Raw genomic sequence first — 17,477 nt, 5'->3', positions numbered from 1 at the left:
CCAGTTGTTTTTCGAATGGTCTAGCTACAAGAGGTGATGACCCTGGATTGCTCCAGTAATTGGGGCTACAGCCTCTAGAGTGTTAACAGGCTTTTCCTTTGATTTGACCAGGTGACCTACTTTTTGACCCCACATCATGGCATAAATATCATCAAGATACCGTAGATACCCATGTATAATACGCACCCATGTATAATGCCCCCCCCCACCCGATTTTAGCCCAAAATCCTGGGAAGAAACATTTTTGGTCAATTTTGAGGTGGATGGACACCGGTAATAAATTTTATCTCCGCGGTGGAGAGCAGCATCGGTCTCGCGGTACTATCGATTTTTGTTTTCTCGAAAATAAAACAAGTAAAATATTAATATATTTGCTCCTTTACCTTTTTTAATTAACTATTTTGAATAAATAAATAGCAGCTGAATCAATATTTCAGAATGGTATCTTTCAAAATGACATGAGCTTCTCAATTCAAACCGATAACAAAAGGTGTGATAGTCTTTTTGTCACAATCAAATAGCCAGTAATTACCGGCAATTAACGTATCACCTCGTGTCAATTATGTTGTTCACAGTTTGATCTTGGTTAAAGATAATTCTCGATCTTTAATTAGTATCATAATTTTTGTGATGAGGAGTAGTTTCCCTTTACCAAAATGGCGAACATCGGTAACAAACTTGTTTTGAAGTTGGAAAATTATCTATACCTGTGTATTATGCGCACCCACGATTCGGGGGTGGTCCAGGGGGGTCAAAAAACTGCGCATTATACATGGGTATCTACGGTAAACATTCTGATTAAGTTTGATGAAGATAGGATCATAAATGTGGCCTCTAGAGTATTAACAATCTTTTCATGTGATTTGAGCATGTTACCTAGTTTTTGACCCCACATGACCCAGATTCGAACTTGACCTAGGGATCATTAAGATAAATATTCTGATCAACTTTCATGAAGATAGGGTCAAAAGTATGGCCTCTAGACTGTTAACAAGCATTCATTCCTTTGATTGAGTGGATGACCTAGATTTTGATCCTACATGACCCAGTTTCAAACTTGGCCTAGGGGACATCAAGATAAACATTCTGACCGAGTTTCATGAAGATAGAGTCATAAATGTAGCCTTTAGACTGTTTGAATCCACACGAATTGACCTTGGAATCATCAAAATAAAACATTCTGACCAAGTTTTATGAAGAGAGGGTCATAAATATGGCCTCTAGAGTTTTAACAAGCTTTTCATTTGATCTGAGAAGGTGACCTAGTTTTTGACCCCACATGACCCAGTTTAGGAAATGGCTTAGAAATCACTAAGATAAACACTCTGACCAAGTTTTATGAAGATAGGATCATACATGTGGCCTCTAGAGTGTTAACAAGCTTTTCGTATCATTTGACCGAGTGACCTAGTTTTTGATCCCACATGACCCAGTTTGGAAACAGGCCTAGGAACCACTAAGATAAGCATTTTGACAAAGTTTTATAAAGATAGGGTCATACATGTGGCCTCTAAAATGTTAACAAGTTTTTCCTTTGATCTGACTGGGTGAACTAGTTTTTGACCCCACATGACCCAGATTCAAATTTGACCTAGATGTCATCAAGACAAACATTCTGACCAATTCTCATGAGTTTCAAACTTACACTGTGGACTCTAGTGTTGACAAGATTTTCCTTTGATCTGGCCTACTGACCTAGTTTTTTACCCCACATGACCCAGTTTCACACTTGATTTAGAGATCATCAAGACATCTGACATATTCTCATGAGTTGCAAACTTCAAATACGGTCTCTCTAGAGTTTTAACAAGATTTTCCTTTGATCTGGCCTAGTGACCTAGTTTTTAAGCTCACATGACCCAGATTCAAATTTGACCTAGGGGTCATCAAGCCAAATATTCTGACCAATTCTCATGACTTTTAAACTTAAACTGTCGACTCTAGAATGTTAACAAGATTTTCCTTTGATCAGGCCAAACTGACCTAAGGATAATCAAGACAAACATTTTGACCAAGTTTCATGAAGATAGGGTCATAAATGTGGCCTCTAGAGTGTTCACAAGCTTTTCCTTTGATTTGACCGGGTGACCTAGTTTTTGATGCCACATGATCCAGCTTCGAACTTGACCTAGAGGTCATCAAGGTAAACATTCTGACCAATTCTCATGAGTTTCAAATTTAAACTGTGGACTCTAGTGTTAACAAGATTTTCCTTTGATCTGGCCTACTGACCTAGTTTTTGACCCCAAATGACCCAGTTTCAAACTTAATTTAGAGATTATTATGTACTTTTGCCTAAAACTGTTTCAAAGCTATATGACAAAATGTTTTGTCAAAATGACTGGCACGAAAAACTATATCAAGGTGAGACACCAACATCAACGCCGTTGTGAGCAGGATAGCTCTCCTTATTCTTCAAATACACAAGCTAAAAATTATACTAACACACCTTGCAGCATTTTGCTTAAAAGTTTAAGATACAAAATTCGAAAACTTGCATAGGCCTTTACAGCGAAACACTGCTTGAGGATCTATAATATGGATATAGTGCCATGTAAGGCTCAGAGCAGAAGCAGTGGTCCAGTGGTAGCCAGTTTGAGCCCCTGCTCCTCCAACTAAAATGACTAACATTGGGATAAGAGTCCTGTATGCTTTACATCAAGCATGCTAAATGACCTGGGAAGCTTCTGGAATTGGAACATCTTCTGTATCTTGCACTATCCTCCCAGTAACATTACTAACAGTTTCCTGGAGGAGTCGCCCATATAGGTTACCAGTGGCGACTATAAATATGCTTACATTCAACTTGTAAGGCTCCCATATTTACAGAATTTCGCAAACATTTACATGATCTTTCAAACAATATCATTTAAATGGCCTCTAGTCATGACTCTAGATGGCTTTTCCTCTTCTATAACGGAGCCATCTAATATCATTTAAAGTAAAACACTCATTCAGTTTTATGAGCAAAGACTTTAATGGTTCAGAGGATGATATTTTTGTTTAACCAAGTAGAAATTTTGTAAACGTTTAAACTTTGCTCAAATGCTTTGTTCTGTCGGGTTTTGACTTACAGGAACAGTTTTTCTACACTGTATGATTAAACCCTGATTTTTTTCAAAACTTCTGAATATAGTTAAAAAATTTAGCAAATCATAGGGTCATATGAAATCATATGGTCATATGCTGGATTTTTTGCTAAACAAATTTGAAAAGATTGGACCTCTCGCAAGTTTTCAAAATGAGAGTCTATGGGAATATCACACTTTTAAACATTTTTGGTGAACAGAAATATTTCTACAACGCAGATTTTAATGGAACTTTTCAAAACTGTAAATCCTGATATTGTATTTAATATGTTGAAATAACATGTGTAGGTCTGTGAGCTTATTTTTGAGATATTTGCCCACAATTTCAAGCAGATATGCAGGCATTAAATCGAATTATTTTACATGTCAATATTTTTTGTTATCAAGTTTTATCCGGAGAAAGATAAAAATGATGTCATTTTCGTAAATGTACATGTGGGATGACATTTATATGCAGGATAATTTTCCTTTCCATAAGCCAGATTCTAACATTATATTATGTTGTGGATGAATGGCGTTAGGACTTCCAGTTTAAAGATGCAGAACTATCGTAATACATCTCACCTCTTTCTAGGTCACTCATCAAAATGGAAGAATTTTTCTTCTTCTAACTAACAAATAACATGTCTCCATTAGCATCAACTTTAAACATACTGCAAAAATAATTAGCATCTGTCTGCACTTAAATTTGTGCCAAAACATCTTTTTACTTGAAACTTAAAATGTGGAAAATTTACAGATAAAATTAACCCTTACCATGCCGGACATGATTGATTCTGCCTTCGCAGCCAGTGTAGATCATGATCAGCCTGCAGATCCGTGTACTCTGATCATGATCTGCAATGTTCCTATTCAGCCAGTTTCTTTTTGGTAAACACCCCTTTTAACAGTAAATGGTACTGTCCAAATTGGACAAGTTCATTAGGTAAGGGTTAACAGAGGTTTAATTTGTTTCTTAGGATTGAATTTTGCAGATTTATGCATCCACAAATTAAGTTCACCATGAAAAAGTGTAATGGTTTTAAACGCTTAACCTTTACCCTACTATATTTCTAAAATGGACGGGTCTATCCTTCAATTTGGGCAGTACCACTTATTATTCGAAGGGGTGTTCGCTGAAAATTTACTGACTGAATAGCAAACAGTGCAGACCATGATCCATACAGGCTGATCTTGGTCTGCACCGGACACAACGGCAAAATCACTTGCAGCCAGAAGGCTAACGGTTAAATTACTACTTACTTCTATGTCTTAATCTTTTTTCTGTAGGTACAACCTTGAAGTCCAGCATCCACGTTTCAATCCAAGCCAATACAAAGCACACTATTAATACTATATAACTGAGTGGATTCTTTCCACCTAATAAAGAATCATTGAACTGAAAAGACAGTATAAAGAATGTATTAGCAAGAGATGTTTTCAGTCCTGGGTATGCAGGTAGCCCTGTTGCTTAGCTTAGAAGGGACAGTACAGATCTACGGATCATGGGGTTGTAGGTTGTTCCCATGCGAGGTGTATGTTCTCTGTGTTGATTTGATAAAAGACATTGTGTCTTAAATTATTCGTCCTCCATATCTGATTCATGTGGGGGAAGTTGGCAGTTACTTGAGCAGAACAGGTGATATATTTCAATAACTTCAGCCAAAATCCCTTGAAAACTGTAGAAGTCATGTGGGGAAAGATTTTGGGAAAGACGCAGAATACTGACTCCTATAGGCAAACACTTGTTATTATGAATATGTTATTATAAGTTTCTAGATCAATTATATAACTTAATTTCAATTTATCTCAAACATGTGAGAGTCTCTTTATTTTAGGCAAGCAAGCACACATGGGCAGAACTACAAACCTTCCAAAAGTCGGCTGGATGACTTCCTCACATCCCTCACCAGGTTCCTAACTCACAGTGGTGAGGACCGTAAGTTACAAAACAAATGACCCTAACACTTGACTTATCAGGCCCCAAGAAGGTGTCATTTTTATATCACAAAGATAATTATTAATACCCCCACAGCAAATAAAATATTCTTACCTCAAACAAAAAACATTTAAAAAGTAGATATATACATGTCATACTAGTTGATATCTGAAAATAAACAAAATATAAATGTAACAAAAGACCATGAGAACTCAAATGAGTACCAATTATAAACACTGGAACCAAAGTAGAAAAGAAATTGCTCCTATATTCATATCCTAATAAATACATTAACCCTTTCTATAATGAAGTTGTCCATCTTTCAATTTCGACAGTACTATTCATTGATAAAAGGGGTGCATAACAAGAAGTTACTGAATGGCGAACAGTGCAGATCATGATCAGACTGCACGGATGTGAAGGCTGAGCATGATCTGCACTGCTCGCAAAGACAGAATCACTTGCCGCCAGCAGGCTAAAGTTAATATGATATCAATTTAACTAAGAAAATTGAAATACCTAAATGCACTGAAACTTGGAAAATTTCCTTTCATGAAACTGAAATTTCTCAATAAATGATCTCAGCAATGTTTGACACATGCCTTAGTCCAAAAAGAGAATGTATCTCAAGACAAGAGTGCCAGAATGTCACAATATACACCCGTCATAGCAAATTTTTTTACACTAGCACCTGTATTTGCATATGATGGAATTTTTTTGGTCAATTATAAAAAAGTTATAATATATAAGTTATTCATAGAAACAACAAAGGGAAGTTAATCCTAAAAAAAAATCAATAATAGTAATAATAATTCTACATATTATAAAGTCCACACAAAACTCCATACCAGATAGAGATAGGTCAAAATACACCTAAAAACTGGATGAAACATGCATGCTGTACCACAGAAAAAATGGTCTCTACTTTTCCCTACGACCAGTAATAAAAAAGTTACAATATAAGCTATTTATAGCAAAAACAATGGTGGGTGGTGAACATTTGCCCCAAGTTACATCAAAATCCCTCAATGCATGAAAAAGAAATGCCCCAGACAATGTCATTCTTAAATTGACCTTTGACCTCTAAGTGTGACCTTGACCTTAGACCTAGGGACCTGGTTCTTGCGCAAGACACTTTGTCTCATGATGCAAACATTTGTGCCAAGTTACATCAGAACCCCTCCATGCATGAAGACGAAATCTCCGGACAAAGTTTGTGGATGCTGCCCGCACTTCCGCCTGTTCCCATAATACGTCCTATCTTTCAGATGGGCGTATAAAAATAATAATCAGAAATGAAAGTACTAAAATGTGTATGTCCTTTTCATGCTTAAGAAGTATACTAGGTCTGAACTAGATGAATGCAAGAGATGGAGTCGAGTACAAAAGGAAGAGTGATGACTGGATGGAATAACAGACAATTCAAACACTGTATGCCTCCCTCGCCTTCAGCAAGGAGGCATAAAGGAGGATATACACTTTTTTCAATACATCACAGATAACAAATGTGCAGCTTGACCATACTCAAACAAAAGGCTTTGAAATTCCATACATTCAAATGTTCTACCACCCTACCTGTTGACCACTAACGTTTTTTTCTCCTCCACTCTATTACTGACATTAGGTAGTCCATAAGGACAGAGTACTGTAAGGCATTTCTCTGAGTATTTTCCAACACAGTTTTACATTTGGCCTAGATGTCAGAGTCAAAACAGTGCAACCGGACAGGAACATAAACCCTGAACCTCAGCGTACCATTTAAAGTCTCATCCATCAAAGCTATGGGTCACTACACACATTCCCAAACAAGCATTCATCCAGTAATAAACAAAAATACTTACAGCTATAACCCACCAGTGACTTATTCTAAAAAGAGCATATGCCAGCATAATAAATGTAAACCTAGCCGTAGAAATCATCTGAAATAAAAAAAAATATAGTCACATAATAAATAAACCACAAGGAAAATCTTTACAGAATTCTGCTTGAGCCCGTGCAAGGGGGCATGAGGGGTACTGCAAATTCCAACAGTCTGCTATCATGTTACTTGGTTTCATTTCATGCTTCCGAAGGACCTTCTCATAGATTTTGTTATGTTTGGTAATTCAATTTTTGCATCCCATTCAACTATAATTACAAATTCACATAGCAGTTTGCTTGCAAGGTTGACAAACTATAAGTTTTGTAAATAACAGCTTATTATGCAATCCACAAAATTGATATTTAGTCTCTCATATCGTAAATCAGACATTTTATAGCTACGCCTAATTACACTAAAATTTTCTTGCGACCAAAACATCAAGGAATTTTAAAACTGTCAAATAACAAGTGGATTAATCTATGCTTTAAGCCAAGGGCAAAACTTTTCCATAAATAAATTTTGCAAGTAAAAAAATCGACAAATATTTAACACTTGTGAATAACTTTGATTTTACAGTAAATGTTTAAATATGATTTGAGCCGTGCCATGAGAAAACCAACATAGTGGGTTTGCGACCAGCATGGATCCAGACCAGCCTGCGCATCCGCGCAGTCTGGTCAGGATCCATGCTGTTCGCTAACAGTTTCTCCAATTCCAATAGGTTTTAAAAGCGAACAGCATGGAGCCTGACCAGACTGCGCGGATGCGCAGGCTGGTCTGGATCCATGCTGGTCGCAAACCCACTATGTTGGTTTTCTCATGGCACGGCTCATTTATGTGTCTTCTAGCCAGAGTTGTTCACTTCATTCAAACAAGGATATTAATATTATCACCTGAATACAAGTTTTTTTCCTCCCATTGTTAATTTATCCAGGATATGTTAATTAAAGTGAAGTGTTTACAGGCAAAAATGAAGTTATCTAAATATTTGTTAAAAACTGTGTTTTGAAGAAGTTGCGACTAAAATTACAAAATTAATGTGTTAAGTAGAAGGATTTTGAAATAATCTTTAAACAAATAAGAAAACTGATATATCGAAAGTTTTTTAAATACTCTCCATTTCTCACTGTCAACTACATATTTTAAACTAAAAAGTAATGAAAGACATTCAAATTATTCAGTCAGCAAATTTTCAGTGAACACCCCTTTGAATTATAAATGGTATTGCTTAAATTGAACGTTGGATCAGTCCATTTTAGAAATTTAGCAGGGTACAGGTTAATGTTAACTGTATACTTGCGTTAAACGAGAGCACAAGGAAATCCCTTCCTTCCAACACAAATTACTGTTTTTAGCTGATAAATAAAAAAAAATTGTACTATAAAGACAAACATACCACTGTATCAAACAATGATGCCTGAAAAGTGTAGTTGAAAACTTGGTCTTCAAATGCCTTCCAAATGGGTGTTTTCCCTATCAACTGAAATACACATTATTACATCAGTTTAAATGAAAATTAACCATATTTTTAGACAAGAGAGTCTACAAGTTCAACCTTGTATGCATATTAATCTCTTCAACAGTAAAACCCATCTCCTGAAATTTATCTGATTTTGATGAAATAGCTTGCTACGTGTCATTTCAAATTTAACATGTACCACTAAATCCTAAAAATACCAACATAATAAAGTTTTAAATCGTAACATCTACATTATAGCAAACTAACTAAAGCATATAACTGTTACATTTAGCTCTATATACCATTTTTTTCTTGTGTAATAGGAGCCATTTTTCAATAGTCTCTCAAATATGTATCCACATTAAGTAAGCCAGGCTAGTGTTCCTGAATTTATTTTTGCTTGACAGTGAGTGAATCACATTTTAACCTTTAGCCTGCTGGCGGCAAGTGATTCTGCCTTTGCGACCAGTGCAGACCAAGATCAGCCTGAACATCCGTGCAGTCTGATCATGGTCTGCACTGTTCGCTATTCAGTCTGCAAATTTTCAGTGAACACCCCTTCAAATAATAAATGATACTGCCCAAAATGAATGATGGACCAGTCCATTTTACAAATTTAGCAGGCTAAGGGTTAAGAAGCCAATTTGTATCACTCCCAAGTCTCTTCCTGGAAATTAATACCAGTACTGGTGTCACTGGATATGGTTGTGACCCCTGCTGAAGTAGGCCAACCACCTCCTACTCAAGCACTGGACGTATTATTTACAATTTCACAGCACCTTCTACGTAAATTTGAACTACAGCTATCACTGAAAGTGATTAATACCCCAACAACACCCCTTTTATCCAGTGCACATTTTGCCCAACACTCTTTAGTTTAAGGTGCAACTCTTCGTTTGGACAGACCCTGAAAACAGTCTTTACACCCATCTTTACTTTATGAGGGGCCTCTGGCCGAGTGGTTAAAATTTTAGCTTCAAATCACATGCCCCTCACTGATGTGGGTTTGAGTCTCGCTTTGAATTCTTCATGTGAAAAAAGTCTTTCAGTTGGCTTATGGAAGGTCAGTGGTTATACCCAGGTGCCCTTCCATGATGAATAATGCACATAGGGGCCTTCCTCCACCATTAAAGCTGGAAAGTCGCCATATGACCTTGTGTCAGTGTGACGTTTAACCCAACAAAACAAACAAACAAAATCTTAACTTTATGGTGATTCTGTGTAAGCAGTTTCAATGAAAACCCTAATGGTAGCATATGAGTGAATCTCTGTAATGTTTTGAAGCATCATTATAAAGAATTTGATGAACATACCAAGATGCTGTTTACATATATTCAGGCACAACCTTATGACTGACCGTAACGTAACTCCTACCAACCTTCAAACTACACTTGTTGGCAGTAGTATAAGTATCAAACATACTGCTTCAATTTTTTTTCTTAACTTGGTGTAAATTCCCATCATCTTCTTTAATTATATTATAATTATAACAAGTAACTTACTTGTGTATATATAACCCAAAGAATGAAAGTTAGAATAAGATCAAATGTCGTGAACAAACAGAAAGTTCTCCGAGCAGGAGACATCTTTCCTCCCTGTGGGTCCCATTCTCTCGACAGTGACTGTGACTGTGAATGACTTTCATCTGGTATACTGTAGTAACTGAAAACAAAAAAGCACAGGCAATATAACCAGCTTTGGAAGTGACCAGCAGTAAGTTCCGGATGACCATCAAAACTTCTTTAACCCTTACCATGCTAAATTTCTATAATGGACTGGTCCATCTTCCAATTTGGGCAGTACCATTTATCATTTGAAGGGGTGTTTACTAAGAATTTACTGACTGAATAGCGAACAGTGCAGACCATGATCAGACTGCACGGATGTGCAGGCTGATCTTGGTCTGCACTAGTCGCAAAGGCAGAATCACTTGCCACCAGCAGGCTAATGGTTAAACAAGACTGCCAAACTGTCACAATATACAACAATCACTGGGAATTAATTGTTAGTTTTAAAATACTCAGTCTACTTATTAAGCAGACACAGTCAATTTTTTGCTGTCAAGTTCAAGGGTTATAACTCTAGAGATACTTATCCAAACTGGCTGGTTATCAATTTTAACCTGTATTTTATAACTATACATATTCTATATAATTATAGTAGAGATCTAAGAAATCTTAGTAGTTAAGGGGACACTTGCTATTCTGAGTAATTCAACAGCCATAAACTCCAGAGTAACAGGGTCTATCCCCTGATTATCAAAGAATGTCCAAATATTTATTATGCCCATAAGTACCCCTCAAGCTATTGATCAGACATTGTTCATTTTTGCAATTATGAGTAACTAAAGGGCAATAACTCCAGAGTCACTGAAACATATTATGCCTAAATCTACTGACCAAGTTTGGTGAACACTGGATAAGAACTGCTCAAGCAATTGATCAGACACTGTTCATTTTTGCAATTTTGAGTAATTAAAGGGCCATAACTCTAGGCCTTCTGAGACATATAAAGCCTTGATCTAGTGACAAATTTTGGTGAAAAAGAGATGCACAAGCTACTGATCAGACATTGTTCATTTTGCCATTTTTGAGCAATTCAAGGGCCATAACTCCAGAGCCTTTGAGACATATTATGGACATAAACATACTAGCTAAGTTTGGCAAATACTGGATAAGAACTGCCTTAGTAAGAGAGCAGACAACTTTTGTGGATGCCACCCTCCTGCCTGCCGTATGTGTTCACATAAATTAATACATATACATCCCATTTCACAGGTGTATAACTAGAGCTATCATAGAGGACTATTTCAATGCTGGATAGTGAAATAGGGCACATTAGAGGAAGCTTGATCTATCACTGGGTTGTTTATGATCCAAATGTCGATTTTGGCCAATATTTGAAGTCTGAGTCAAATGTTTTTGGTAATAACAGCGAATCAAATCATAGTCCACTTTAAAAATTACTATTTTAAGTGTTCAGAGTGAATCGATTCTAATGATCATATAAGAGCTCTTAATTATTTTTAAATGTCAGAAAGTTCCTACAATACTATATAATTCACGAGTTCTTAATGTTGTAAGTCAAAACAGATAAATTATCTTGAAGTCTTTGATTAGATTCCAGCAAAAAAAAAGAAAATTTTGTTTTATTTCATATCTAAAATTTGAAATATAAAATTGATGTCCCCACAAAACAGCTGGCCCAAACCAAAAAATTTCAAGCCAACAAAATTAAATGATTTGACAGTTTACAATATAATATCATATTAAAAGTATTTCGTAAGAAAGTGATAAAAACCCTGTTACAGATCAACTTAATAATCAAATAATTATAGATAACATAATAACACAATCTAAATGCAACACTGTTCTAAATAAATTTTATCTTTCAAGGCAACAGTATCTTTTTTTTTACTGAAGGAAAGGAGCATAACTCCGTACTTTCTAAAACCATTTTTAATTGAAAATCAAAGTGTACATACTTTGTTCGTGTTGATACTCCAGATTGAGTTCTATCCATGGCTGACTGAGAGTAAACCATGTCCCCTCTATCCTGAAATTCATACAGAGAAAGTCATCAATATGGAGAAATTAACAATTCTGAAACGATGTCACATCAAATCTATCAATTCAAAATAAGGATCGGATATAAAACTGTTGCAATGATTAACAATAAAGCTTACACTCGCTTTTAATAGGGATTTATTTTTGCTATATCTGCTAACTGTCCCGTAATATGTCGCGGATATAAAACCTTGCGAAAATGGTATTTCTGCTGTATACGTTTCACAAGACATTATTCTACCTCATGTGTAATTATAGCATACTTTTAGCGTCTCTAAAATATCTGTTAGTACCGTAATACCAAGTAAATAGGTAATAATTGAGCAGCACCATGAGAAAACCAACAAAGTGCATTTGCGACCAGCATGGATCCAGACTAGCCTGCGCATCTGCGCAGTCTGGTCAGGATCCATGCTGTTCGCTAACAGTTTCTCTAATTGCAATAGGCTTTGAAAGCGAACAGCATGGATCCTGACCAGACTGCACGAATGCGCAGGCTGGTCTGGATCCTTATTGGTCGCAAATGCACTATGTTTGTTTTCTCATGGTGCGGCTCATATTTTGTTTTGGAAACATGTCAGTATCTGTAAAAATAATAAATCCAAATGCTTTTTCATATAACTAAATAAACTGCAAAATATAACTCAGTGGTAAATTAAGTACTACTCATCGATACTTCAAAAAAGGAAACATACTAATCAAAAACTGACAATAGATTACCTACTAATACTTAAACATAAAGACAATTTACAATTACATCAAGGACTTGTGTCCTTGTTTTCACTTACTGTCTGAACACTTTTTTCAGATTTAATGTATTTCATCTCATAAAGTACATGTGCACCTGCTAATAGAATTTAACAGTTGTTTTCAGAGTTCCATAAAGTATAATGTGCACCTCCTTATAGAACTAAACACTATTTCTCAGATTCCTAAAAAGTGCACAACTTTGTGTACCTACTTATATCATGTAACTGAACAGTTTTTAGATTCCCATTAAGTACACGTGCACTTGATTATAGAACTAAACACTTGTTTCCAGATTCCCATAAAGTACAATTATTGAGCACCTGCTTATAAAACTAAACACAATTTCTCAGATTTCCATTAAGTACATGTGCACCTGCTTATAGAACTAAACACACTTATTCAGATTCCTGTAAGGTGAACATTGTCTGAGCATTTTTTTCAGATTCCAAATACATCCTCATTCATTTATTCTCATATACATGTATGCACCAGTTCATTCAACATAGATCTATAATCAGTCTGAACACTTCCTATTCTGTATTTTAATTTCATCCTATAAAGAACTGTCACAAGCACATTTATATTACAACCATTGAAAAGAACACATTTTATCATTAATTTTCACTTGTTACCATATGTACGGGTATATCATATATCCATTTAAAAACTTAAGGCAAGAGGTTTAAAAAAAGATCCTGTATTTAAACTTCCTATAGATTTGTATAACATTTGTTGCTCAAGATACTTGAAAAGAAATAATATCAGTAAATCTGCATCAAGGGGTGACTAGAACGTAATCTATATTCAAGATACCATCGTACAAAAATTAACAAAAATATGCAAGGAGTGTCCATTTTAAAACTAAAGCCAGCATTTTCTTCCTTTTAAATATACAGGTACTTTCATGATACACCCACTTTGAATTTTTGCAACAAAATAACTTGGAATGGGTAGTTTTTAGTGAACTTTTCGAAAACACATACCGGTAATATAATAGGGTCATTATATATAATAGTTGTTGGTTTCGTTTTGTGCGGATTTTGTTAGGTCTGAATCTCACGAAATGCTGGTGTTGAGTGTGACTTAGCCTGGCAGATCATGATAATGTTTTAACCCTTACCGTGCTAAATATCTATAATGAACTCTTCCATCTTTCATTTTGGATAGTGCCATTAATTGTTAAAAGGGTGCTTACATATTGACTGAATTGCGAACAGCGCAGATCATGATCTACACTGGTCGCAAAGGCAGAATCAATTGTGTCCAGCATGATAATGTTTTAATGACCTTTTTGTTACATTTCAGTCAAAATTGACTATAATTTTGATAATTAAGACTGAAAACTCTATTTATACACATGGCATGTCGATAAGCCATGATTAAATCATTTGACTGAATATTTTAGCCTATATCCGATGGAAGCTGAATACAGGGTTTTGCATTTGTTAGTAAAATACATCCTGTATTTGAGACAAAAAATTCTTAGACCTGTATACATACATGTACAATAAACTTCGTTATTAGAACAGCAGCTCGATCTGGGATGTTTGTATTCAGTTTGCACAGATTTTGCCAGACCTATATCAAGCGACACGCAAGTACCTAACTTGCTGCGGCTGTGTTAAATCCACTGAGCAGAGTAGATTACATCCTAATGAAATGACCCTCTCATAATATATACTGTTACAGTTTTTTTTACCTGAACCAAAAAACTGACTTCCAATAAATTTCATCTAGAACAAAGAACTATATCATCATTATCTACCGGGTAGTGAACATTTATAATTAATGAAAGCATTTTAAACACAGGAAAAATATGGATGCACTGTGTTCCAACTTGGTGAAATATGAATTTTAATTTCTGTTTGTTCATAATTATATATTGTGAAATACAGGCCATTTTATACAAAATGTATAAGTATACAATACAATCAAAATGTATACAGACTGGTGATTAAAAAAGATACATTCAGCAAGACAATTTTGAGAACTATTTATAACCCGAACATTCATCTACAGGTTCAGGTATTTTATTACCTGACTTCTCAACTACTGGTTTAGGAACTTCTCATCTTCACATTTGGTATGATTTGATAACAGACATTGTGTCTGAAAATCATTTGTCCTCCACCTCTGATGCATGTGGGGAAGTTGGCAGCTACTTGTGGAGAACAGGTTTTTACTGGTACAGAAGAACACTAGTTAGGTTAACTGCCTGCCATTACATAACTGAAATACTGTTGAAAAATGGCAATAAACTCCAAACACAAACAAACGAACAGCTCCAGGTTTGGAAATTAACTTTAATTGACTGCATATCTACAGGTTTGTATAAAGAGTTAATTTTAATGTTTAATTTTGAGACACATGTAAATTTGATCTTAATACATCCCTTGATTAGATACAACTGATAACGGTTATTGTTTCTACACTAAGGTTCAAGCTCAGTTTCACATAAATTTCATCTGATAAAAGATAACAGTACATATTCACCTACATATAACCAGCATTTGTATAAGATTAATTAATGCGATTGTTAATTGAAGTATGATTTTCATTTACATATAATTTTGATTATTTGCATTATATCTAGCAGCTATACTCAGATTAGGTCTGACAACACATGGTTAAAGCAAAAAGGCCAAATAACAAAAAAGAGCAATGCTACATGCCATAATATTGAAGGTGACTGGAATATTAAAGCGTTGATATCTGGGTTGTTGTTTAATTGACACCCCACCAAGGAAAGGGGAAACAGGTGCTTCTCTATGTCACTGCACATGTTCATATTTTGTGCAGGGATGAGCAAAATTTATCATGTTAATTGTTTATTTCATTTTCATTTTTGTTGGAATATATTTGACTATTGTAACCTGTTTTGAACTTTAATTAACATTACTTAAACAGGTTATCAGCTTACTGGTCAGCAGACAACACTGACTGAAGTTCCTACTCCATACTTTTCAATATGAGAAATGCATATTTGTAGACATGATAGCCATTATCTAAATGCTTCAGAGTTAACTGCCCTTGGTATCTGTTTTAAAGCACCAACTGAGTGAACTTCCAACGACACTTTTACAGTTGCACTTTATGTCTTTACCCACGTGCAAACTGTCATAAATGACAGACTAAAGTGACCTTGTATATTATTCAGTTCATTAAAGAGTTGTTTTGTTGGAATTTTAAGTGTAACACGCCCTTTGAGAGGCACATTTTTTATTTTCACTGCCTTAGCCAAGTTTACACAAAGAAAATAGTCAGTGTGTTAAAGACTGTCTCTATTTCAAATGTGTATGATTTTTTAGCTCGACTATTCGAAGAATAAGTAGAGCTATCCTACTCACCATGGCGTCGGCGTCGGTGTCGGCGTCGGCGTCGGCGTCACACCCTGGTTAAGTTTTTCGTACCAGTCCACATTTTGACAAAGTCTTTTGAGATAAAGCTTTGAAACTTTCAACACTTGTTTACCATCACCATGTCCAGTTATAGGCAAGAGTACATAACTCTGTCAAGCATTTTGACTGAATTATGGCCCCTTTTGCCTTAGAAATCTTGGTTAAGTTTTTCGTACCAGTTCATATTTTGACAAAGTCTTTTGAGATAAAGCTTTGAAACTTTCAGCACTTGTTTACCATCACCATGTCCAGTTGTAGGCAAGAGTACATAACTCCATCAAGCATTTTGGTTGAATTATGGCCCCTTTTTGACTTAGAAATCTTGGTTAAGTTTTTCGTACCAGTCCACATTTTGACAAAGTCTTTTGAGATAAAGCTTTGAAACTTTCAACACTTGTTTACCATCACAATGTCCAGTTGTAGGCAAGAGTACATAACTCCATCAAGCATTTTGACTGAATTATTGCCCCTTTTGACTTAGAAATTTTGGTTAAGTTTTTCGTACCAGTTTATATTTTGTGTAAAGTGTTTGACATATGGCTTTGAAACTTTTATATCTTGTTCAGTATAATAGTCTCTATCAATAGGCAAGAGTACGTAACTCTCTCATCTTTTTTGGCTGAATTATGGCCCTTTTTGAACTTGGAAATTGGTTCTGTTTTGTATATGTCCATGTTTTGTCAAGACTATTTGACATATGGCTTTTAAACTTTAAACACTTGTTTATCATTATGATTTCCATCTGTAGGCAAGAGTACATAACTCTGACAACTATTTTGACTGAATTATGGCCATTTTTGGACTTTGAAATTTGTTCAGTTTTTTTTTTTACAAGTCAGTGTTTTGTCAAAACTATTTGAACTGTGGCTTTGAAACTTTTAACACTAGTTTATCAACATGATTTCCATCTGTAGGCAACAGTACATAACTCTGTCAACTATTTTGACTGAATTATGGCCCTTTTTGGACTTGGAAATTAGTTAAATGTTTCATATAAGTCCATGTTTTGCCTAACATATAACTTAACATATTTGCCATCATGGTCACACATTGCCATTTAGTGCAAGACTAACCGAAATCCACAAATACAGGAACATTTTTTGTTTAATCCATTTTTTTGTTTAGTCTGAAAATCTATGGAAATATTTTGATCCCATTCTTCAATCAATTCTTCGAATAGTCGAGCGCGCTGTCATCCGACAGCTCTTGTTTTTTCATATTTTCACCCAATTTCCATGCTGGCTTTTCAAGTTTGCGTAGGTATTAAATACCTCTTTACTTTTGTATCAATATATCAACTTGATGTTTATGCTATTAAAAGTAATACAGTACTACGTCTACATAGACAAAACAACTACTTTCATGAGTGCTTTTGATGGTCAGGCAGGGTTCTTTTAAGTGGGGAAGGGAGCTGTGCGTGAAAGAGTAGGGAGTTG

General features: G+C 35.3%; 1 protein-coding gene across 5 annotated transcripts in view; it reads right to left on the bottom strand.

Annotated features, from left to right (window-relative positions):
• Positions 1 to 17,477, bottom strand: part of LOC123560787 (steroidogenic acute regulatory protein-like) — a 68,355-nt gene that overhangs the window by 47,854 nt on the left and 3,024 nt on the right. For 2 of the 5 annotated variants that reach the window (XM_053552905.1, XM_053552907.1), the window contains exons 2-7: positions 11,812 to 11,882; positions 9,830 to 9,989; positions 8,265 to 8,348; positions 6,849 to 6,926; positions 5,122 to 5,175; positions 4,332 to 4,467 (exon numbers count right to left, since the gene is read on the bottom strand). In XM_053552905.1, the coding sequence (XP_053408880.1) occupies positions 4,332 to 4,467; positions 5,122 to 5,175; positions 6,849 to 6,926; positions 8,265 to 8,348; positions 9,830 to 9,989; positions 11,812 to 11,882 (583 nt within the window). Of the gene's footprint in view, positions 1 to 4,331; positions 4,468 to 5,121; positions 5,176 to 6,848; positions 6,927 to 8,264; positions 8,349 to 9,829; positions 9,990 to 11,811; positions 11,883 to 12,681; positions 13,352 to 17,477 lie in introns of those variants that run through there. The other 3 variants (XM_053552904.1, XM_053552902.1, XM_053552906.1) reach the window with 3 other exon arrangements.

The sequence above is a fragment of the Mercenaria mercenaria genome, chromosome 10, assembly GCF_021730395.1.
Source record: "Mercenaria mercenaria strain notata chromosome 10, MADL_Memer_1, whole genome shotgun sequence".
Classification (NCBI taxonomy): Eukaryota; Metazoa; Mollusca; class Bivalvia; order Venerida; family Veneridae; genus Mercenaria; species Mercenaria mercenaria.
This window is presented reverse-complemented; position numbering and strand designations above follow the sequence as displayed.